The 24176-nt window shown below is 53.1% G+C and overlaps 1 protein-coding gene across 1 annotated transcript in view; it reads right to left on the bottom strand.

The window, feature by feature from the left end:
• The window catches only part of LGR4 (leucine rich repeat containing G protein-coupled receptor 4), a 30702-nt gene extending 6910 nt beyond the window's left edge, over positions 1-23792 (bottom strand). Inside the window, exons 1-13 of the mRNA XM_026041101.1 lie at positions 23605-23792; positions 18206-18277; positions 10305-10376; positions 8624-8695; positions 4934-5149; positions 4313-4384; positions 2963-3031; positions 2285-2356; positions 2126-2197; positions 1445-1513; positions 1021-1092; positions 706-771; positions 24-95 (exon numbers count right to left, since the gene is read on the bottom strand). Of these exons, the coding sequence (XP_025896886.1) occupies positions 24-95; positions 706-771; positions 1021-1092; positions 1445-1513; positions 2126-2197; positions 2285-2356; positions 2963-3031; positions 4313-4384; positions 4934-5149; positions 8624-8695; positions 10305-10376; positions 18206-18277; positions 23605-23792 (1184 nt within the window). The remainder of the gene's footprint in view (positions 1-23; positions 96-705; positions 772-1020; positions 1093-1444; positions 1514-2125; positions 2198-2284; positions 2357-2962; positions 3032-4312; positions 4385-4933; positions 5150-8623; positions 8696-10304; positions 10377-18205; positions 18278-23604) is intronic.
• Between the last annotated feature and the right edge of the window lie 384 nt (positions 23793-24176).

The following is a 24176-nucleotide window of genomic DNA, read 5'->3' as shown; positions in this document are numbered from 1 at the left end:
AGTACGTAACAACTTGCACTTACAGGATACGAAGGGAGGAGAGTCCCTGGAAAGTATCGTCTCCGATTTCATGGATTTGATTATGCTGCAAGGAACTGCAAAGAGAAGCAGTAGAAACAAAACTTCATTTGCAAACTGGGCTTACTTCAAACCATGGGGCTAGCCTGGATTTAAATCAAAATTAAACCAAAAATTCTACAAGGAATTTTTCRGTCAGGCTCTAGCCTTGGGCACATTTGTATTTCTTGAGATATGAACTTATTTAAGAAAAGAAATAAAGGAGTAGAAAACTTTTTTTTTTTCTTTGGGGAATTAAAAAAAAAAAGATGCGTTTTGAGGAAAGAGAATGTGACTTGTAGGGACTAGTAGAAAAGGGATAGCTTATGCTGGATGGCACCAATTGATATGGAAAGGAAATAAAGAGAAGGAAAAATACTATAGAAAAATGCTCATTCCTTGTATGCATGTAACACCACCACTGTGAAATGCATGATTAATGTGTCTGTCCTTTTTTATGGCACAGGAACAATTAAAATRTAGCTACTTCGGGACAATGCAATTGGCTGACAGGGGACATCAGATGCTTTCTTTCTGGCCTTAATCTTAAAAATATACTTATGGGCAAACGAGCAAAACGTAAATTTCTGGAGCTCAGAACTGGTCATACTAAAGAGTGAAGACAACCCAACATATATTTCTACTTACATTTCTTCCAAAGAACGGCAGCCCTTAAAACTCCAGAGTTCCTTTATGTTGTTATAAGACAAGTCCCTTCAAAATACAAAATGGGAGAAAAACGCTTAGTTCTGTCAGTGCTCTGTTCTGCTTGTAACACCACATCACTGAAACCATTCAGCAAACAAAGCGGCAGAAAAACCTTCTTGCTAGTAGATTTGAAGAATAAATCGAGACAGATTTCCAATGCAGAACCACCAGGACGAGCAGTTCTGAGTAATACTCTAAATTAGCTTTAAAATTCTTGAAAACCACTCTGGTGGAGATGAAATCAGGAGCACTTACAGTGTTCGCAGTGTCTTTTGCTCTTGGCATAAATTGATGGGAATACTGCTGATTTTGGTCCCTGTCAGTGTTCTGTGGGAGGGAAAAAAGGGTGTATAAATGTTTGCATTCTTGATCACACAACAAGCACRAGTAAGAGCAGAAAAAGATGGGGCCTCAGCTATTAGGGTGCCCAGTTCACCCAGCAGGAATCCTTTGGGTTGTTTGTTTCCCAGTTTTGAAAGAAGGGGGTTCATATTGATGGTATTTTTCACAGGGTGTTGTCAGGGCACCCAGGTATCACGGCAAGCAAAGCTATGTGAGTTCTTGAAATTTCTGGACATGAAGWCAGCACCTCTTTCCAGACACACCTACTAAATTCAATTGCTTCACAAGAGACCAAAGCAGCAAGTTATTGGAAATGACTTTTGCAGAAGACACTTACAGGCTCTCCAGATTAGTGGTTCCTGTCAAGTTAGGAAACCACTGCACCATGCTGGCACCTCGAATGACCCTAAAAGAACAGAAAATAAAACAAAAATTAGCTGTAAACTCTCTTCTGCAAATGAATTGAGAGGTACTGGTATAAGGTACTGTAAGAAAACATACTAATTTTTTTTTGGTTTAAATTTTACACAAAAGGATTTTCTTCTAGTGCTTCTTGCATTAATAATTTGCTTAATAAATTACTGCTCCCTTGACAAAAAATGGGGCTTGTTCAGGGTTCAAAATCTCACTCCCTTTTGCTTATTCCTTCCCCCCAGAACCAATAGGTGCTGCAAGCAAGCATGCACTAACCTGCAAAGCATTTACACAATGTATATCCCCGCTCAGAAACCACACAGGACACGGCAGTGTTTAAGAAAGAATCTGAGCATTTGGCCTGAGGTTACGTGCCTTACGCAAAGTAATCAAGGTGAAATAAATAAATAAACTGCAAAGCATATTTATCAGCATTTTTAAGGAACTGGTATCTCCAAACATCACCAYGTTGGTTAAAATTAAGTGCAAAAAAAAATATGTATGCATAAACTAAGAGGCAGAAGTAGTTAGGGAATTTAGTTGAGTTCTTAGCTGTGCCATTTCACAGTCATTTACTGGACTAGATAGTTGAGGTGGTACTTACAGGGAATGCAGATCTGAGAGGTTTTGAAAGGCTGAGTTCCCCACAAAAGACAAGGGATTGTCATACAAATGTCTGGGAAATGAAAAACACGTTTCAGTCCCTGCTCGTATGGCCACTGCAGCTAGGGAGACTGGAAAGAGATGCATGAAAGCGACTTACATGGTCCTTAGAAGGGGGTTTCCTGCAAAAGCACCATCAGGAATTATGGAAATGTAGTTACTGTGAAATCCCCTGGAGATATTAACAAAGATGAAAACCAACGTTTAAAAAATGTATCACCATTAGACTCAACCCACAGTCATTTTCTTTGTGTCTACGGACTGTATATGTTCGCTTCCCACTCTTGCGGAAAAAATAGGATTGCCAGTAAATAGGAGTACGTACAACTGCAGGACCAACTCTGAAAGCCTAATTTGTGCCTACCACACACCATTAAAATGAAAATATTTCATAAGCAAGAAGCTATTCTGTCCAAAATACCTCTTACACGTTTTTYCCCCCATTAGGGTGGCAACAAGGGAGAATAAGCATGATCAGTGAATAAATAATAAATAATCYTGCTACTGGAGGCCAAAACCAGCTCATGATTACCATCTATGCTAATGGCTCTCCTAAATAATTAGCTTAATTATATAACTCCAGAATCATTTTCAATAGATTCTCTCCCTAACAGATCATTATATTCTCCTTTAATTATAGCATCGCTTGGCAGAACTTAGTCTCATCTAGGTTACTGTAGGAGAGGAGAATGCTTTCTTCAACCCCCTAAACCCCTTGCTGTTCTTACTTATGGAAAGCAAAAAGTGTGTAAAAAAAGAGATGAACAGTAATACTCACAACTCCTTCAAGTTTGGGAGTGCTTTTATTGCTTCGGGGAACTCCACCAAGTTGTTATAATTTAAATCCCTAGAAGAAACAAACGCAGCAAAATTGGAAAATATTCGATATTGGTCATGAATGGTCAAAACTACCCCAGGACAAAAAAATGTTCTCCGACCAGAACACAGAATAACTTGATATTTAAACTTAGATTTAGTCCTCTGATGTTGTATATGCTTAGTAACCAGGTAATAACTTAATATGAAATTTAACATTAGCCCGAGGATTATTCATACCAAGATGAGTGACAATTCCTTACAGCAAAGGATTTTTCAGCACCTCCCATTTTTTTCTTCAAAATAATTTACACAAAAATGAGCTAACATTTCATGGTAACAAAAACGTTCACTTTCTAACAGCTTATTCAGAACACTTTCCTTTAGAGTTTCATAAAAGAAGCATGAAATAAGTCATAAGACTATTGCAGACCCCAAAGTAAAGATTATAAAGAACTATAAAGAGCCATAAAGGATTTATTATTATAAAGAACTATAAATATTAAATCAAAACAGATGCTGCTATGTCAAATTACTAGCTGTTAGTAAAAAGATAAATAATAATAATAAAAATAATAACTGTGTTGAAACCACTCTTCTGTCACTCTTCTAGCAGTAACATCTGAACCTACTACAGCCTTTCACCACACAAAGATTCTTGGTGAGGAGCAAAAGCTTTTTAAAGAGCCTTCTAAAAGCTGTCTGCATTTACATCTTATCTCATTATTTCTTACCCTAATCTAATTGTCTAAGTATTACCTACCTTAATAAGAGAATGGCAAGGTAATTGGAGGAAGCAGCACACCTGGACTCCTCCAAACTCTTGATAATAAAGCCTGTTGTCACCGGCTCTTAAYGGGCCTTTCCCTTCCTAAATTTTACTTATTTACTTAGTGTTGTCTTAAATGTGGTGCCCTGGACAACACGTGTGGGGCGAGGGGAGGGTTCTGCTCCCCTCCGACCCTCTGTTTTTGGCTGGGGGCCAGCTGGGAAACCTCTTATCGTCACATCTAAGCGTGCTTAMCCCTCCAGCAAGCCTCAGAAACCCAATATTTGCTCCTTGCCACACGCCAGGCCACTTGAGCAGCCACCCGGCTGCGTGGAGTGCTAAGCAAAGGCTAATATTGATCTGCCTCTGGTTACCCGTGGTGGAGACCTCACTCCCGAGAGCTGAGCTGGACCCAAGTGCTCTCGGTGGACACCGTGGCACGTGCCCCATTCCCAGCACCTTCTTTGGGGGCAGCAAAGTCGCTTGGAGTGGGGAGACACACCAATGTCAGCCAATAAAAGTCACCTTTAGAAGCATACTTACAAAGTTTCAAGGTTGTCTAGTCCATCAAAACAGTGCTTTCCTATTGTTTTTATCTTATTATTATGGAGATGCCTAGAAAAAAACCCAACAACAACAAAATAAGTATGATGGCAAGTAAATGAAGTCACATAAGTTGACCAATTAGTAAGTGCTTCTTTGTAAATKAGATTGTGAAGTGGCTCGGGGAAATCATTACACATTGTGGGAAAAAATACGATAAAATAGGGTTTACATGTAAATCATTATAGTTGCTAGCGCTTACCGTTGGAGGTATTAAAGACTACTTTAGGGAAAAGAATTAAATATACCCCAYCAAAACAGGCATGCAGCACGCATTTCCATCCCTGAACGCCTCTGATACCTTTCTGCGACAGCTGCTGGTTTTAAATACTCATTACTAGAGTAAAATGCCACAGCAAAGCACAGAATAACCTCACGATCCACGGCACGTTCGGCTGCCAGCTGAGCAGGAAAACAACCCTGCCAGTTCTTCAGCGGATTATGAAGTACCCAGGATCATTTTCCCTGCGTTTCCCTGCGTTTGGGGGTTCAAGCCCCACCAGGGCTGCCCTAGAGGAGTCACCAGGGCAAGGAGCGGGGCACGAGCCCGCCGGTACTCACAGCACGACGAGGCTGGAGAGGTTGGAGAAGGCGAAGTCGGGGATGCGGGTTATCCTGTTGAGCGCGAGCGTGAGCGCCTGCAGCGCGGGCAGGTTGCCCAGCGGGCGCACGGGCACCTCCGTGAGGCTGTTGTCGTCGAGCCAGAGGTGCCGCAGCTGCGCCAGCCCCTCGAAGCTGTCCTCGGGCACCGCCGCGATGTGGTTGGCATCCAGGCGCCTGCGCCGGGACAAGAGGCTGCGGCTGAGYGGGAGGAAAGCACCGGGAATCCGCCGGGAAACGGGGGGTGGAGGCACAGGGAAACCCACCCAGGCTGGACCCCCGGCCCTCCGCAGGAGGGACCTGCTCCGGTGGCTCCGTGTTCCTTGGGCACTGGGATGTACGTGGGTGAAGGTCATTTTAAGGTTATTTTATCAGGCTATTTTAAAAAATCAGGCTATTTTAAAATATCAAGCTATTTTAAAATATCAGCTATCAGGTTATTTTAAAAAGCTGAAGGGGAATTTCCACRGGGGAAGAAGTCAGGGAGGGCGTCGAATTAAGCAGCAAATACTCGGATGTAGGTGGGCACTTCTGCTTCAGGAAAGAAAGATAAGAAAGCACACAGAYCCCTTTAGAAATTACCTGCCTTTCTTTTCTCCTCCCTTCCAAATTCACACGCCTGCCTGAAAAGGCACGGATGATTTTCCAGGGGAACAACCATACGGAGCTGCCCTGCTCACCTGCGAGCGAGGAGCCTCCACAGGCACACACAGAGAAACCCAGTTTCCAAGAATGTTCTCCACTGCTTGGACACAGCTTTAACAGCGACTGCCCTCGTCCAGGAAAGCGTTAAAAGGAGACGACACTCCTTAGGTTTCAGCTCGCAGCATATACTTAAATTCCTTAATCTTTCAAAAGTGACTCCAGTGGCAGCTTCCCTATAGGCCCTGGCTTGYGTGAGACCCTTACGTTTTTGCCTATAAATTCAGACTCTGCTGGCTGAGCTGTCATCTTTGCTTTTATTACCTGTCAGGCTCTTTCCTCACACAAACTCCAGCTCAAACCACACAATAAAAAAGAGCAGGGAGCAAAAACCCACCAGCCCAGTGACTTGGTCCTCACGYGATTTACAGGGCCCACGACTCCCCGTTGGCCAAGGCAATCACCACCAGCATCCCACTCTTCCCATTTCAGGGAYGGAGAATTTTAGCCACCTTGCCCTGCTAGGAACAGCTTCAGGTTGATGCTAATGAAAGGAAAAGCCGAGCCCGAGTTGGTTGTTCAAGCACCCTCCTCAACAGCAGCTGCTGGAGGACTTTGCTCCCAAGTGCTCCTTCAGAAACCACAAAGAAATCAGTCCAACAGCCCTGGAGGAGGTGTTAGGATCCGAGTGGAGTGCTGATAAGGTGAGAGGCGGCGCGAGGCAGGACGCTGGGCGAGCCCCCGCGTCCCCTCCTCAGGGCAAGGACTTTGCTCCACGGCAAGTTCTCATCAGCAGCAGCTGCACGATGCCAGTTCAACAGCCAGCACTGAGCCACGCACACAGCTCTCTTCCACTGAAGTGTTTAAGACGGTGCTTGGCAGAGATGCTAAGGAAAATGCCCAGCCAGGAGCAGCAAACAGCAGCGTGCACATTGGAGAAGCTCCCTCCTTGCCAGCCTGCACACGAGCTGGACAACAGGCAAGTTGACAGGGACCATAAATGCATGTTATGAGGTGATAGTCTTCCTATGCACCCTGAATTTGGGGAACCTTAGCGCRGAACTGGTCATTTTTGCTTCCATGCTCTTGCACCAAGGTCACAGGACCAGGCCCATGTTCCCCTACATTAGGGGAGGACATACATAAAGTACATGCTTTTGGTTTTTTGAGTGAATGAATACATGGAAGCTTTTCCTGAAATACACTCAACTGACCAAAACACACCCTGCTCAAGTACACAGATTAAAAAATAGATAGGAAAAAAGTGTTTTACATTTCTCGCTGCATTTTCCTAAAAATAAATAAATGAAAATAAAAAAGTGCTCAGACAGCTGCTCATTTAACCAGTGTGGGTGATTTTGCACTGCAGGCAGCCATTCTCTCGGGAGCAGAGCAAGACACATCGCTGGTGGAGGAGACGCTCGCCRAGCTCCTGACGCCGCCGCGCAGGGACCGCAGCATCAAACTGCTTTGGGCATTTCCGACAGCAGCTCTGGAAACTCAACCTAGTTTTCCTCAGGAAAAAAAGGAACAGAACATTTTGCTGCTCACTGACCTCGTTTCCTCCTCTCTGAGCTTCCTAAAGTTGGTAGAATTTATTGTTTGTCTGTGAACAACAAAAGTGCCAGACAGGGCAAGGTCGCCGCGCTTCGGATTGCCACGTTACATCACGTGGTTACACCAATTAAAACAGACAACAGTACAGAAGCACTCTGTGACTTCTTCAACACCTCACGTGTTTTGAAATGTCCCCGATATCTCTTTTTTTAGTATTATTTTTTTGCCAGTGRCCTATTTAAATGCATGAATTAAGGGAGGGGAAAGACGGATACTGGCTTAATTTCTCCATTCACTAGTTCCTCCTTAGTTCTTTGTCCCTTCCCTTTTGATCATAAAATTACCAACAACAGGAGATTTAACATTTTAAATGGGGAGCAAGGAGTACTGTAAATAGAGAGAAACACTGAAAACCAAACGGATGATTTGCAGATAGCACAAGACTGCGATAATTTCCTCCGTGGCATGAGGAAAAGGCCGGAAGCAGGGAGCTTTTCCAAGCCTCTCCCCACGCAGTCGCTCCGAAGGGGTTTGCCGCAGAGCGGCCCGTTTGCACGGGGCAGAGCGTGGCCGCCTCGGTGCCACCTCCTGTCCCCAGGCGCGCAGAGCAGGGGCAGCGCTGCTTCCCGCGGCTCCGGGCGGGCGCTGGCCACGCTCCAGCCCTGGGCAAGGCAGGGAGCAGCTCCGCACGAGTCGCACAACTCGCTCCTAATCCGCCGTGACACTGGAAGAAAGAGCGTCCCGGGCCGGGAGCCCCGACTCGGGCCCATGGGGAATACAAGACGTGCCTGCTGTCTGCGGGGGGGCAGCAGGCAGGGAGGAAACGCTCCCCCCATCGCAGGGATAAGCATCTGCCACCTACGGAACTGCAACCACGCATGAAGGGCTGATTAATATGTTTTATAAAACGTCATAAGGCACGAGATAGCATAAGCAGCAGTGAAATACCCTGTGAGGCACTAATGGCCGGGCTGTTCGTAAACATCTGTGTGGTTTCAACACCTTTCCATGAAGGCAGCGCTAGGCAAGTCTCGAACGAGGCTCCTTCCCAGAAGCAGATGCCCCTTCTCCTCCTCCAAACACGAAAGCCTCGGGCATGATTCACTTTTGCACAATGTTTTCAAGCTGCTTAAACACCTTAGGACTTGCAGCAGGACGAGCCACGTTTAACTCCGCCACCACGCTGGCTATCCAGCAGCCTCCAGCCTGRGTTTGGGTTTAGAAAGTTGGGATTTGGGCCTCCCTACCAAAAACAGCYACCAAAATTCCTTACAAACCTTTCTTGGAAAGTTCTGCTTCAGTTGAAATTGCACTATATAAAAACCCAGGAAYGATATTACACAGAAATGATTATACTTGGAAGCTCTATCGCATGAAGCAAACGCGAGCAAAGTGACTAAAAGCACAATTGGGAGAGCAAAGGGAAAACAAGAAGACTGTAGGAACACTTACAGGGACTGTAAACCACTCAGTCTTCTGATGGCCTCGTTAGGTACAGTCTTCAGCTGGTTGTTCTGCAGGGTTCTGTAAAAATCCCCACCGCGTTAGCCAAGGAGAAGCCCATCATGGTCTATAGAGAAAGGGGCTGTTTGGATTTCACTAAYAATAAATTATTAATTATTAACTAATAATAATAATAATAATTTCATTCTAATGCAATAAGTTAAAATTGAAATTAAACTGCAATTAAACAGGACAGGATATTCCCAAACCCAACTGGGAAGCATGGAAATAGTCTGGCTCAATTTGACCGATACCCCCCTCCCTGCACTCACGGGCAGAGAACACCCTCCACGTGCCAAAATTCCCCTGGGAATCCACTGAGCAGTCGGGACAGCTCAACGGCAGCACAGCTGRCTGAAATGAGTTATATTTCATCGTTTTCCTAAGGAATCATCCCAAAGAAATCGTCCTACATGTGCTACAAAATGCACAAGCCTCTGGTTTTCCTCAAAGCCGCCTCAGTGCGCTCAGTCCGTGATCCAGTTAAAGTGTGGGCACAACAAAGCCCCTCTGGGCACGGCACGGAAAAGGCATCCAAGGAAACCAGGGCCAAGATACACTGGGTTAATGCAGGGTAGGTTGGGTTTTTAAAAGAAATCTTTTCTTTGGGAAGGTGTTAACATGAGCACGTGAGAGCTTTTATAAACAGAACRCAAATAATCGATAGCTCACGTGTAATATAGTGCTGGATTTTGGTGCCTTTTGGCAAGTTGGTCGATTAATATCCATAATATGCCAAGGTTGCAGTGTTTCCAGCAATTGCTGGAATATTGAACTTGAACATCCCACTGGGGACAGCTCTGTGGGCCCGGACACGTGGCACCCAAGGGTGCTGCYGAGCAGCCCCTGCACCCAAATACACTGAATCTCTGCTTCCCTTCACAGCCCTTTGTGCCCAGCCTAGTTTAAACTATGTGCAWTTAGCCTCACGCTGCCACGCTAGCGCTCAGAAATATTTACACTAGCAAAAAACGCCACGATTTCGGGATAAAAGAGTGCTTTGTTTCAAAAACCCCAGCAGACAGCAGAAAGCTATTTTCATCCTTAGGCATGGAAAAACGGTCGGAGGGAATATTCGCATCTGAGAAAGCAAAACAGGATGTGGGAAACAAGACACAAGTGTAACCTTTTTTCCTTTTTTTTTCTTTTCTCTCTCAATGAAATGCTTCTAATAGCAGGTCAATCTCACCTAAAGAGGCCTCAGACTAYGCAAATAATTTCTATAATTTCCAATACAGGGTCAGACACCATCTCAGGTCTCTAAGGGCCTGTAATAACTGGAAAMACTTGAGGATCTCATGGAATAACGGGGAGGGCCAAGGAGGTGGTGTCAGACAAGGGAAACACGTTGTGTTTGGGTTTGTTTTTTTTTTTTTTAAATTCCCCTCTAAGGGTTTTTCCGCYACAAAATATAACTGAGAACCAAGTAAGCACCCCAATTAAACGCACCATAAGCACCCCGGTTAAATGCACTATACAAATTACATTTGAGTGAAGGCTGAAGCTGGAGAAGGCGGGAGATGCAWGAGCGTGGGGCAGGGGGATGGCACGAAGCAGAGGGGCCAAGGGGGCCGGGCAGGCAGGCAGGAGCACACGGCTAGCTGGGGAGGGCGAAAACTCGATTACTTACAGAACTTTGAGCTCTTTCAAGCCAGACAAGGCCTTCGGGTGGATAAAAGAAAGGTCATTGCCAGCCAGCCGCCTGGAAAAAAATTGCAATAATAATTTCAATAGGCAAATACAGTGCTTTGATGATCGCGGAACCCGGGAAGCCACCAGCGCCCCAAACCTTGCAGCAACGGTGCATTTTCCAGCAGGTTACCCTGTATTGGGGATGTCCGGAGTTTTCACGAGCTGCTCCAGCCACGAGACGTGTTCAGCAACGGGAATGCGGCAYGGAGGCTCGTGGATGTGCTTTTGCAAACACGCTAGGGAAAACCACCCGCGGAAAGGTGGAAATTCCGCTCTCCTGCTGCGCTTAAACACGATCCCGGGGCTCCGGGCATTGCCTGGTGCAAAGTGCCCCGGTGCCCATGCCCCAGACGGACAGAGCTGCTGCTGACGGCCCCAAAGCCGCCGCCGCCAAACGTGTCGGCTCTGCGGGCAGGTTCTGCAGCGGAGAAGCTGTTGTGCAGGCAGAGAGAGGAGGGGATCCCAAAAGCTCCTTCCAGCCTTTTAGGCACGTCCTGGTGTGGTGCAGCCCCGGCCGGGCCGCTAACGCTCGCGATGTTTTTGAGGCTAAAAACCCCAAACAGGGAACCCCCCGGGGAGCTCGGGGTCCCACTGCAGCCAAACAGYTGCTCTCCAAATCGGGGTTCATGGCCAAGCTAAGGAAGGGCAGTGCCAGAGCAGGCCTCCTAGCAAAACACTTAGGACCTCGTATGTAATATTCCCATGGGATAGTTAGCAATTTAATTGCAATTCAATAAATTGRATTGCAATTAAAGATTGCAATTAAATAAATAAATTGCTCCAGAGAACTGCAAAGCGAGACCACAACTCGGCTGGCAAATACATTTGTCAAAGGTAGATGAGCTTATTTATAAATAAATGGAAAAAAAAACCCTCCTTGTCGCCAATGGGAAGTGGTTCCCTTCAACGGGAAGGCGACGGCAGCAGATGCTATTTGATTTTGGACAAGTCTGTTGCTGTGATGCCTTAAACCAGACCCTGGTTTTGGTGCTGYGATTACAGCTCTGAGACCCCTGTGAGCTGCACCTCAGCTCACAGGGCTTTCAAGCTGCACCTCAGCYTCTCCTGTTCTGAAAATACAGACATCCTGTATTTTAACATCCCGGCCATTGGGAAAGCTTGGTCGTGTGTGACCCRCCGACACTGGAAAACAAGGAGAATCAGGGTGCATTTATGCGGGAAATACTCTGTCGGCAACCAGGCTCTGGATTCTGGAGCCCTGACACGGYTTTTCAAATGCCTCAGTTTTTTAATAGGGATGAAATGGTCCAGATGGCGACCAAACCCCCCCGCAAAGCTCATTTTGTCACGTCTGTATTTCCTTCTCTAGGAAAGCCGGGGGATTGCAGCGCTTCCTGGCTCTCTTTTCCATGATTTCCTAAAAAGCTGCCTGCAGAACGAGGGCAGCCCTGCTGCAACACGTGGGACCTGCAGAACACACGCTCATCAAAAGCAAATGCTCAAAGCCCCCAAACAGACAGCCTGAGACCCAGGGAAATGTAACCCCCTGCAAGCAGCCGACGGCAGCACCGCAACCCCGCTCCCTTCCTGCTTCTCCCGAGCCTGGCAGCCTTCCAGGGAACAGGAATCCCTGCCCGGATCCCAAGGGATCCCCCTTCTGCAAGAGGGAGCTCRTGGTGGCTCCCATAGCTCGTCTGAAAACGCTAGGAAGAGCCCAGCCTCGGGAGATACCCAYGTCCCAGGTGGACATCCTCCCTGAAAGCGCCTGGCATTGGAAGGGGTGGCTGGTTTGCACTTGAGAACACCACAACCTGCAGGGCTAAAGGCCACCTTCTCGCCACCACAAACACCAGGATACCGTCCCATCCCTTTGGGGACCCCCTTCCACGACACCTTGCTCCCCAGCACAGYCTCTCACGCTGAAACTTCTCCAAAGGCAGCTGGGAACTACCTTTTATTTGGGAAATTGAAGGTTTTGCAGCCTGCTGCAGGCGGCCCAGAGAACCAAGGGGTCGGTGACTGCAGGATCAGGCAGTGGGTCCCAGGGACACGTTCTGCCCCACGGTAACTAAAAGCAACGCTCATTTCCCACAGGATGCAACCCAAACCTTGGGGAACCCCCCCCCCCCGGTTTCATCCCAGGTAGGGGGGAACCTCCGGATACGCGAGCACGGAATCAGGTCTCCCCCTGTCCGTGTGGAAACCTCCACAAACTCACAGGGCTTCTCGGAAGCTTTTTGGGGATGACTCTGACCCTGGCTGTCAACCTCGTCCCTGAGAACAAGGCATTAGTCACGTCAGGTTTGCCAAGAGTTTGCTTCATAAATGAGCCAACGTGCTCTCCGTGGCCTTCTTTCCAGGGCCCAGCTGTATCCCACCTTCCCTGAAAAGCCCAGGCCTGGCAAGGGATGCAGTCCTTGGAATTATCTCACTGACCAGTTTCATTTTCCCAGCTAACTGAGCTGCTTTCTGGTGAGACCCAAGAGTCCCGCTCAAAGYCGAGTCAAGGCTGAGCCCTCCATGGTCCCCTACGGAGTGACCCACAGACAACACTTGCATCCAGGCTTTCCATTTAAGACACACGAAGTCTGGAAAGGGCAATTTCTCACACATTTAACTCAACAACTGGTAAATGTCCTAGATCCACAGCCATATGCCTGCATTTATCCATGATGTTCCAAGTTCTCCAGCAAGCATCTCCGAGATCTCCTGCCTCCAACGCAGGAAGGGCTCTGCAAAATGCACCAGCTTCTCCCAAATCATCTCGGCTTTGCAGCGAGAACATTCCCTTGCTTTACTGGAGCCTAATCAGGCCGATCCTTGACGGGTTTCTCAAAGCACTTGGGTGAGTCTATATATATATATATAGAGAGAGACATTTTTTATATATATATATATATGCCTAGTGACTCCCACTCTGGATCTCTGCTTCCCTCTCACTTCTCACTGCAAAAAATAGCAATTACTACGGATTCCAGCTTGCTGAGCACAGGAGGAGCTACCCAAAGCAACTATTCCATACTCCTCATCATGACAAATAAGCCTACATGCTTTTCTATGGGAATTTCCACAGAATTTTCCTTCTGCCCCGCTGTAACTCGAAGGGAGCCACGTCTCAGCAGAGCCTTCCTTTTGCTGCGGATGCCGAGGAACGGGGGGCCCGAGGGAATGGGAAGGGCTCCCAGGGCGGCGGGCTGGGCGTGGAGACATCCCTGCTTTCCGTGCTCGGAGGCTCCGTGGTGGCAGCTCCCTTTCCAAGGGGCGCGGGTCTCCCATGCGGATGCAGGGATGGGAGCCAACGACGGGGAGCTCCCCTGCAGCCCTGGATGCCCGTGGGATCCTCGTGCCGGGAACTGGATTTTTCCAGGCATGGGGCCTGGTGGAAAACACAGCGCTGGTCCCCGGGGCTGCCGGGCCCTCAAGGGGCTCCCGGGGGACCGTCAAGCTGGAAGCTGCAAGCAGGAGGCGGCGGGACAGGGGGAGGCTCCAGGCGCCTCTCCCAGCGCTGCGCGGAGGCTCCAGGCAGCTCTCGGGAGCCGGAGCGGCGGCCGTGCCAAAGCCGCCGGAGCAACGTGCGGCAACAGGCGCCGCCGAGGAGCTTCCGCGCCTCCGCAGCCGTGGAATTTGCTCGACCTGCTCGCGGGGGAGCGCGCACACACAGACACACACACAGGMGTGCTCAGCTCGGCAGAGCCCCGCGGGCCGCAGAAACGCTGCTCCCAAAGCAGCAGGCTCCAAACTCGCCCCCAATCCGCCCCAGTTAGGTCTCCCGCCGATCAGACCGTGGGAATTCCACGCAACGCGGCCGGCGGGCTTCTCCAGCACCCTCGAGCAGCGCGCAGGCCAAGCAGGTGATGTTCCAAAATATCCCGGCTGGCTGCGGTTAATCCCACTTGGGAGTCCTGGCCCGGGGCTCCGTCCCGCGGGGCGCCCACAGCGCCGGCTGCGGCCCCGGCTCCCGGCACACGTGTGACCCACACCGAGCATCCCCCGCTGGAGCTTTCCCTCCTGGAATTCGGGCTGGAGCAGCAGGATGGGCTCCAGCTCTTTGGGGACCCGGAGCTGGCAGGGGGTGAGGAGCGCCGGGGGGCTCCCGAGCCGGTATTTCTGCAACATCCAAGTGTGTCCAAACCGGCTGCCTGCACCAGGGATCCACCAGGGATGTTCAGCCACAGCCTCAGGTAGCGCTAACGCCGGTTAACACGACAGCTTCTCGAGCCCTGCTTTTCATCTCCATCTTCCCGCTCCAAATTTAAGGCTAGTTATGTTCACCGAGGGGCAGGAACATCCCAACATTCCCCCTGCAACCTGCAGACACTTTTAGACAGCCTGGAAGCCCGAGCCCACCTCCCCGCAGACGCTCCAGAGCCCGGGGAGAAACGGTGCTACCTCCCCAGGGAGCGGAGCGGAGCGCCGGGGCCCTGGCCTCGCTCCCGGACGAGTCCCATCCGTCACGGCAGAGGAACGGAGCGGCAGGGCAGCCTCCCGGGGGAGSAGGCGGCAGCTCGGGGCTGCTGCGAGGGCTGCAGGGCAGAGGAGCAGCTAAAGGGCACGCTGAGAGCAGCGGCTGCGTCAGCCAGGCGGCCGCCCTCAGCTCCCGGCCGGCGGAAGCAGCTCCAGCCTTTTCCCRCCCAGACGCTTCCCCGTTCCAACCTCGCGGCAAAACCACCTCGCTTYCCCGCCGCCTGCATGGGTTTTGACTAAGCCTTGTGCTCTCCAAACACACCGTGCCCGTTAAAGGCCAGGAGCGGAGCGTGGCGCTYGCGCGGGGGAAGAGATGCTCGGGAACGGAGCAGGCCCAGCGCGTGCCCTGGCCTCCAAAACCGGCCTTGCCTTCCCTCCCTCCGGCTCTCCAGGAGATGGGAGCCTTCCTAACATCTCACATCTTAAATMTTTTCCACTAAGGAAAAGCCTTCGTGGAATTTTCTGGAATCCAAGGAGAACCCTTGGGCCAGGGACTGCTCCGTACGATGCACGGACACGAGACCAAAGCAGAGCAGCCGCCGGCAGCAGCAGGAGCCGCACGGGAACGGAGCAGGGCTGCTCCAGGTGCCCTCCGTGGCATCTTCCCTGCGCTATTTCCTCACACGGGATGCACTCGGCTGCTTCCCGAGGGATTCTCCGAGCCCTCGGGGTGGCTCGGCMCTCCGCAGGCTAATGCGGCGCAGGGAATGTGGGCAGCTCCCATCGCTCCCACTGCCTCTGCAGCTACAGCAGTTGAGAGAAGCCCCAAAACACCAGGGCAGGCCGGCTCTCCTAGCTCCAAACTCACGCTGGAAGACGGTCTCCGCTTTCTAAAAACACTGCATTATCTAAGTATATTTCCCTCTGCTATATATACTTTAAGGTGTGGTTAGAAAACTGCGGCCAAATTCTTCAAGGATTTTTAGTTTCCGTACGAAGCCGAGGGCCGCGGCGTTATTTATGTTAGCGTTTTCTGGCGAATCCGCGGCATCAACTTCTGTGGCGAGAGCCTTGGTGGTCTCCTCCTCGCTGACTCTGGCCCTGGCTGCTCCAGGCCCTCGCAAATTACTTCCAGCTGGGTATCGGTTACACCGAGATGGAGAATTTTTATAGCATTTATAAATAGTGCAGGGATCCTGCAGAAATGTGAGCGCGCTCTGCAGCGGACCACACTTTAGCTGCCAGCCCTTGGCTTTTCCCTGCTCCTGATACCCGGGCACCGGGAGCCGAGGGGCTCCCATGAATCCCGCACATTCGAGGCTCCGTGTGGGAACCYGCCACGGAACGGGGCTGTTTTGGGTGGCTTCAGAGGGCTCCCGGCACCTGCCCCCAGCTCGTGGAGCCTCCTGCCCACGTCCCGGGTGGCCCCAGWGCAGCTAAAAGCRGCGCCCCGGGCCTGCCGCYCCTGCTTCCCTTCTTCATTCCCAGMACGAGCCTGTGGATGTGGAAAAGGACGCTCTGGGAAGCCCGACAGGACTCCCAAGGGCTTCATTCCTGAAGGAAACGATAGGAATCGTCAAGGAACCCTTGCAAACCGGGCGCAGGGCACGGCTGCCTCCCCGTCCGCAGCTGCAACACTCTGTGCTGCCGCTCTGCAGCMTCAACCACCCGTCACGGGCCCATCTCCCGGAGCATCGGACAAACGGGAGCGAGCGCGAATCCCCCTCGGGAGCAGCGCGGCGGGAGCCGCTCTTCYGGCTGGAATTCCGCTGGATTCCACAGCCCCGCGGCACCCGCCGCATTCCCGTTAGCCGGCGGGATTGCTCGTTTGCTTTAGCCATTTAATTCTTGGGAAAAGTTCTAGATGGAAAAATTCCTTCTAACGCGGATTTCCACAGCACTCAGCTCTCGCTCTGTCTCCTTTTCCCTTTGGCACGAAGCTGCTCTCCCAGGTTCCTGCGCTGGAAAAGCAACTTCGCTGGGGCCTGGCACTCGGAATTGGAATCCGMTGCACTCCAAAAATAATCCAGGAAAAAGTTTTGAAAAATTATCCTCGAGTGGAGAGCGAGAACGGTGCTTGTCCAAAGGGAAGCGCGACCACTAGTTTCACTCTGCTAACATCCAGGCAAAGGAAAGCCCAGGRAAGAGCTCTGCTCACTGTCCCACAGGGAAGGAGGAGAGCCCAGCAGGAAGGTGCCACGCTCGGAGGTGGCCACCACCCCGCCTTGGTTCCCATTTACTTTAGTTTCTTGTTTGCTTTAGTCTGGTGCAACCCCTAGGGAAGAGCACGGACCGAAGCACAGACGTCAGAGGGGGCCTGGGTCTGCTCTGCCAGTTCCATGCAGMCCCCTGCAAAAACAAGTGCCAGTATCTGCCAACCCTCTGGCAAAGGGATTTCATTGCATTTTGTTTCTTCAGAAGCTGCTTAAACTTATCAAAGTAAGTCCATCAGGAAGGACTCCATGCAGTTCTGAGCTTGGGGCCTTTGTGARCTGCAGGGAGACAACGAGGTCCCCTCAGCAAAGGGCTCTGCCTTTAAACCATCCCRGGGTTAAACCCATAAACCCTGCCAGGCTTTATGGAAGTTGCACAACACCCACACCCACCGGTTAGGCTTTATTGCTTAATTACTTACAGGAAAGAAACCAAGGCTCCCACAGTCAGGTGGGGTCKGGGGGTGGGATGGGGAGAAGAGGCTCCTTTGGTTTTTAAACCGGGGCGAGGAAACAACCAAGGAGCTGGGGAGAAAGATCTGGACTAAAACTTAGGCCTAARAAAATAAAATGCAGGGATATTTTAGCGTATATAAAGCACAGGGGGAGTGCAGGGAGGGTCCTCTGTGCCAAGCGACCCCCGTTTTGTTTTTCRTGTTATAGGTTCTTTGTGCCATGCCTCAAGCCGCGTCCCTGCGACACACACGGAGTGGCATCCTGGCGAGTCTGTTTCCCCTCGYGAGATATTCCAAACCGGAGCGTAGGTCTAAGCAGCGTCTAAACCACGTGGCTGGGAACGGAGCAGGGCCGGGCGGGCTCTGCCACGCGCACACACATCCCACTGGAGCAAACAAATCCACCGGCCTGAGCCACAACTACTCCGAATGACACCCCAGACTCCACTGCGGGGAAAACAGRGATACTGGAGAGCAGGATATACCAGGACACGAGACATCCCAAAAATCACAAATCCCCAAAATCACAATACCATCAGAGTGACCAGTGGAGCTGGGGGGCCAGGGTAAAAACAGAAGGGGGTTCAGGAACACAGGCCTTTCYGTGGGAGCACAAGCCTATTTCTGAATGCCCTGTGCCTGACGAGAAACCTGAGGATGAGGGGGAATGTCTGCAGGGAACAGCTTTTTGGCAGGTGCAATTGCTCTCTCTTTCCACAGCGTCATTTCCCCACCCCGTTTTCCTACAGACCCACTGCTGGTGTCACCAGCAAGAGCTTCGCTCAAAAGTCCGTGCAGGTACTTACAGCTCCTCCAGGTAAGGGAAGTTCTTGAAGGCGTCCTCAGGAAGCCTCGTGATGTTGTTCATGCTGATATCGCTGCAAGAGGAGAAATAAGGGTCAACGTGAGGAGAGCGTCTTCGCACAGAGGGAAAAAGAAAGCCTCACCAGGTGGCAGGGCAACAGAAAAAGCATCGCTGCATCAAACCGCAGCAGCGTTTTCCCTTTGCAAGCTGAATTTCCCCTGCCCAGGGATGCTCTGGTTGCACTGAACCCAGGCTGACGTGGGGAAGAGCTAAAAGGAAATGCCTGGAGATGCCGGTGGCCRCGGGAAAGGGCACCCAGTGCCAGGGCTGGGAAGGGGCCCGGCAGCTCATTCCCTTGCGCGCCCGCACGACTCCAACGCGCCGCAAACAGAAACCATCTATGATATAAACACATCACAGGTATCATGATATATATACATCATATATCACCGAACAGAAAATATATAAACATACACAGCATGTCTGACACCCAAGCCTCACGCAATTCCAGTTTTCTCCGGGACTGGAAGCGAGCACTGAGCTCAGCCCGTCACATCAGCAATCCCAAGGAGCAGGAGCCCCAAGACCAGGAGCATTTCGACCCTGCACAGACCCCACATTGAGGAAAAGCRGCTGCCGCTGACTCCTGTTTTCAGGGAAGGGGCACGTGGGATGAGGATGAGCGAACGTGATGACCAGGGACAACGAGGAATGCCGCGCGTCTCGTGCTGCGTTTGGCAGGAGCAGCTCACCCCGCGTCGCTTGCTCCGTCCCGGACGGCAGCCAGCCTGTCGCTCGGGAAAGCTCCGTCTCGGCACGACAGGGCGGCCAGCGGGCTCTCCCCGGGAATGTATAGAAACCGACAGAAACGCGGGCGCAGGGTGCCGCGGAGGGCAGCGCGGGCGCGGGGAGCGCGGGATCGTGTTGCAACAGGGCGCGCGGCAGCRCCGCGCCGGCGGATCCTCCCGGCGGATCCCGCCCGCCATCCAGCCCGACCTGTTTGCTGACAGACGGATCGGATCGTGGCAGGCAGGAGCGCGGCCCGCGCCGCCCCCGGGCCCTCTGCCGCCGCCGCCGCTCCGCAGGGAGCGGCCTGGGCTGGAGCAGAGCCCTCCCGCGTCCCCGCGCCACGGACACGGGGTAAATGGTCTTCATCTCGTGTAAACCTCGCCGGGTAGCAGCCTCCATCCGTGCCGCCTCGGCCCCAGCCGCTGGCGCCTTCACACAGCGTGGGSCGCAAACAGGGGACCCCGCTGGGGGTCACCGTGGGACCCCCGGCACCCCAGGGACCCCCGGCGCACACGGGGACCCTGAGGCGGCCAACAGGGAAGCGCCAGCAGGAGGGCAGCGAGCAGCCCACCGAGGCCAAAAGGAGCCTCTGCCCTGGCGCYGGGAGCGTGTCGGCACCGGGAGCGCTCCGGGACAAGCACTGGGATGTCTCCGCGTGCATTGCACAGATCCTAAATCCTTAAGGTTGGAAGGGACCCCTAGGGATCATCCAGTCCAAGCCCCTGCTCCAGCAGGGRCACGCAGAGCAGGGGGTGCCCGGTCACATCCAGGCGGGTTTTGAAGACCTCCAGGGAAGGAGCCTCCACAGGCTCCCYGGGCAGCCTGCTCCAGGGCTCTGGCATCCTCACACCAAAGAAGTCCCTCCTCACATGGCGATGGGACTGCCTGTGCTCCAGCTTACACCCACTGCCCCTTGTCCTGTCACTGGCCACCACTGAGAGGAGCCTGGCCCCTTCCTCCCTGCSTTCTCCCCTCAGGAATCCGTACACGTCCATCAGGTCCCTGCTCAGCCTTCCCTTCTCCAAGCTGAACAGGCCCRGCTCCRTCTCTCCTTGTGTGATAGATGCTCCATTCCCTTACTCCTCTTCGTTGCCCTTCTTCTGGAGCCTCCCATTTGTGATGGCCACGAGGGGAGCGACCCCTCCGTGCTGGGCCCTATGGAGGTCCCAACAAGCCCCATGGAGGTCCCAACAAGCCCCACATTCCCCATCTGGGATCTCCCCAAGGCTCCTGCTCCAAGCAGACAGGGTCAAGGCGGCCACGCTTTGCTCCATCCACGCTCACAGAAAGCAAAGCTGTCCTTGCGGGCAAATGCATCCTGCGAAACCCCCTGCCCGCTGTGCTTTCCTGCTACACATCCAGCTCGGTCAAAGCGCCGGCCCCGGGAACGCTGCCTGGGATTCGGTTCACTGTTTCTGGCTTATTTTGGGCTCCCGGCCGGTCCCACCCAATGTTTAGACAGCAACTTGAGCCTSCGAGGCCGCTGCAAGCCCCGCATGTCAGGAGACTGCAGAAGGAAAGGGGGGAAAAAAGCAAAGCTCGGACGAATCCGGACCCCCTTTCTGGTGGAAGGGCCCTGGCTGCGGCRCCGGGTTCCCTTGGTGCTGTGGGAGAGCCCGCAGGTCGGGGCGCTGCTTCGCCCTGTCCCGGTGCGTTTCAGGCTCCGGGAGCTGTGGGGTCACCCGTCCCTGCAGAGCAGCCCAACGGGAGCACAATTCCCAGCTCCAGGCGTTGGGAGGCCCGGGCGCTCCCCGGCATGTCACACAAGCCCCAACATGCCGGAAAACCCCGCAATTCCCCCCAAATCCAGACCCCTGCCCRGCAGGAAGCCCCTCTCCGCCCACAGTGCAGCCCCCTCGGCTGCCCCGGAGGCAGGAAAAGCGCCGGGAATGGCGGGAACAGAAGCAACACAGAGGTCCCCACCTCAGCACCTCCAAGCGCCCGGCTCCGTCACGGGACACCCCAATCCCGATAGCCAAGGGGACAGGGGCCATGTGATCCAAGAGGTCCTTAAGGAGCATTTGGAGCAACTGAAGTCAGCTAAAACGAAGGATTTATTGGCCTGGATATYCAAGAAACGCCACATCTCGGGCCGGCAGCCCCGCGGCAGCAGGCCTGCCCTTGGGAACGGCATCAATCCCCTCTACACCCAGCCAGACCGCCACTAGTCCGGTAAAATATTAACAGTTTGGTCAATATTAGCACAGAGGCTTGATGTCTCTCTTAATTTTTAAAGCAAGTGCTAAGAGCAACAGGAAACATGGTTCCAAAAGGCAGGAGCTTCGCAGACCTCCTTTAGGGAGCAGGCAAGAAAAGGGAACCCCCAGCGCGTTTTCCATCCCATATCCATATCCCACATATTCCCGGCATCCAGCTAGACTGCACCTGGGCAGACGGTGGTCAGGGAAGCTCCCAAACACCYAGGCGGTAAATCCGTGAGGAGCAGATCCCAGGGTGGCGCAGGCCRGATCCAGGGAATTGGGAGCACACAGGACATCAGCGCCGGCTTTCCAGGGGGTCTGCATGGAGGAGCCTCCGTGGCCACTTCCCTTCCTCCCGAGGGGAAAACATCAGCCCTCGCSAACGGAGGGGGAACCAAAAAACATGGAAATAAACAAGGGAGAGGGTTTCCCCTTTCCCAAAGGCAGCACCTTGGGCATAACCGCAGCACGGAGTCAGTCCGTCCTACCTAAGACAGCGACACTGTTCTCAAGTCCCATAATAATTCTGCTAGCCCCGAAGAATTAATTGAATTCCATGTCTTCTTTTTGAACTTTGGGGTCACCAAGTTAATTAGGAAAATAAAATCAGACTCAAGAACTGCTTTAATTACCTTCACTGTGTCAAAACCTTGAGGTTCTGCTGTCAAAATCACGAGSCACTGTCTGACTTCCTCGCAGGCAACAAGCTGACAAAACAACCTTGTTAAACRGGTAATTATCAATACTAAATGTGGAGGAGAAAATACCGGCACATTAACCACCGCACTTCAGCAGCAGGTCTCCCAGGCTGTAAGCTGTGTCACAGGACACTGAGGAACAGGTAGCTGTGCTCAAAACTGCTGTCACTTCAGAAATAAGTAAAGCTGCTTTTTTAAAACAGCCAAGGATGTGTTGCTTTTACCTTCCACGTGCCCGGTACTTTTCAGGTGGGTTTAATCGTGGGATTTTATCACGGAGGAATGCAGAAAGCAGGTGCAGGAAGCCCATAGGGAACCTATTTTACTGACATGCTCTCACCAAGGCCACTCTTCCYGCGAGAGGACATCACATTAAGTGCTCCAGCAACCTGCTCGTTTAGTTGGAATTAGTTTTCCAAGTTTAAATAACTTGGAAGTGCAACCAATTCCCAAATACGCCGCAGGATGGAACAGCTCACCTAGGAAAAACAGGATTTCTCTTCAACAAACTCCGGCATTAAAATAATAATAATAAAAAAGTGATTTTCATTTTCCAAGCCGTTCCTCCCGTGCAGGGGCCCAAACCACAGCCGGGCAGCGCCGAAACCCAAACCCCCTCYGCTCCGTTTCACACAAGGGGCAGGAGGAGGAGGATCCCAGCCCCAGGATCCAGCCRCAAACCCTCGGGAGCCGCAAACTCGGCGCGATTCCCACCGAGACGGTGCCGACGGGGAGGAGGAGGCCGGAGCGGAGCCGGGCGCGCAGCCCTCGTGCAATTTTCCCCGGGTAAACAGGAGCTTGTGCTCCGAGCACGGCGCAGGCAGCGGCCCTGGCTGAGGTGGCTTCTCCTGCTGCCCATTCCCGGTGTTACAGCTCCCGCATTTCCGTGTCGAGCGCGCAGCCGCCGCTGGATTCCTCCCGAGGGCTGGAAAGGGTGATTATTGACTCCAGCGTGCTCGCTCCCACATTCCGGCAGTTTTCCCCCTCATTCCAACCTTCTCGCAGCGTTTCCCGAAGCCGCCAGCCCCGCTCGGCCAGGACTTGGCCTGACACAACAGGGCGACAGCAACAGCAAGCCCAGAGCACAAAAACCAGCGCCAAAAACCTGGCAAAATGGGCCGGAGAGCGCGCAAGGACGATGGGAAGAGGGAGAGCCACCAAATGCCAGACCCACCGCAAAGCAGCAATGTGAAAAACAGGGGAAAAAAGGGAGAAAAGAGGAATACAAGGATCTAAGGAGACCAGCCAAGTGTCCCCAGGGCTGGGGAGGTTTCGGAAAGGAGCACAAATGGATCCAGGAAAGGGGAGCAGGGAGGGCCAGGGCTACCTGCGGACACCAGGTCTACCCATAGCCGCTAGGGTCTACCCAGGGTCATCAGGTCTACCCACAGCCCCCCGGCACAGCCACAGCCACCAGGTCTACCCATAGCCGCTAGGGTCTACCCAGGGTCACCAGGTCTACCCACAGCCCCCCGGCACAGCCACGGCCACCAGGTCTACCCATAGCCGCTAGGGTCTACCCAGGGTCACCAGGTCTACCCACAGCCCCCGGCCCAGCCACGGCCACCAGGTCTACCCCGCGGCCACCAGGGCTGCGTGCTCGGGCAGCGGCGGCGGGAGAGCGGATCCCGCCGCGGACTGAGGCCCGGGGGATGGTGTCGCTGTCCCCGCCACCCCCACGGTGTTCCCCCCCACCATGTCCCCGGACTCACAGTGCGTGCGTGAAGGCGCTGAGGCCGGGCGGCAGCGCGGCCAGGCCGCGGCCCGAGCAGTCCACGCCGCGGTCGCCGTCGCAGCTGCAGGAGGCCGGGCAGGGCGGCGGGGAGGCGCCGCCGCCGCCGGGCCCGGCCGCGCCGCACAGGCCCCAGGCGACGAGGCCGAGCAGCGCCGCGCACYGCATCGCCGCGGCCCGGGCGGGCGAGCGGGCGGCGAATGCCGAAAAGTAATAATTAAAAACCTATATTTTTWAAAAAAAATAAATCTATGTGTGTGTTGGGGACGGGGGGGGGCTCAGCCCCGCGCGGCGCGGCCCGGCCCGCCCGCCGCCCGCTCCGCGCCGCTCATGGCAGGTACCGCGCGGCCCCCGCCGCCATGCGCGCCCCGCCCCGCACATGCTAATAGCGCCGCCGCCCCGGCGCCGCCATTGGCCGCGCGCTCATGAATATGCAAAGAGCGTGGGCGGGGTCGCGGGCGCCCCCGCCGCCGCGCGGGGCAGCCTGGGGCGGCCGCGGGGGACGGTTGTGGGAGGGGGAGCGAGCGGAGGGTGGCCCCAAACGGCCCGCAA

This window comes from Nothoprocta perdicaria, unplaced genomic scaffold (assembly GCF_003342845.1).
Source record: "Nothoprocta perdicaria isolate Ctin4 unplaced genomic scaffold, notPer1 scaffold_28, whole genome shotgun sequence".
Lineage (NCBI taxonomy): Eukaryota > Metazoa > Chordata > Aves > Tinamiformes > Tinamidae > Nothoprocta > Nothoprocta perdicaria.
This window is presented reverse-complemented; position numbering and strand designations above follow the sequence as displayed.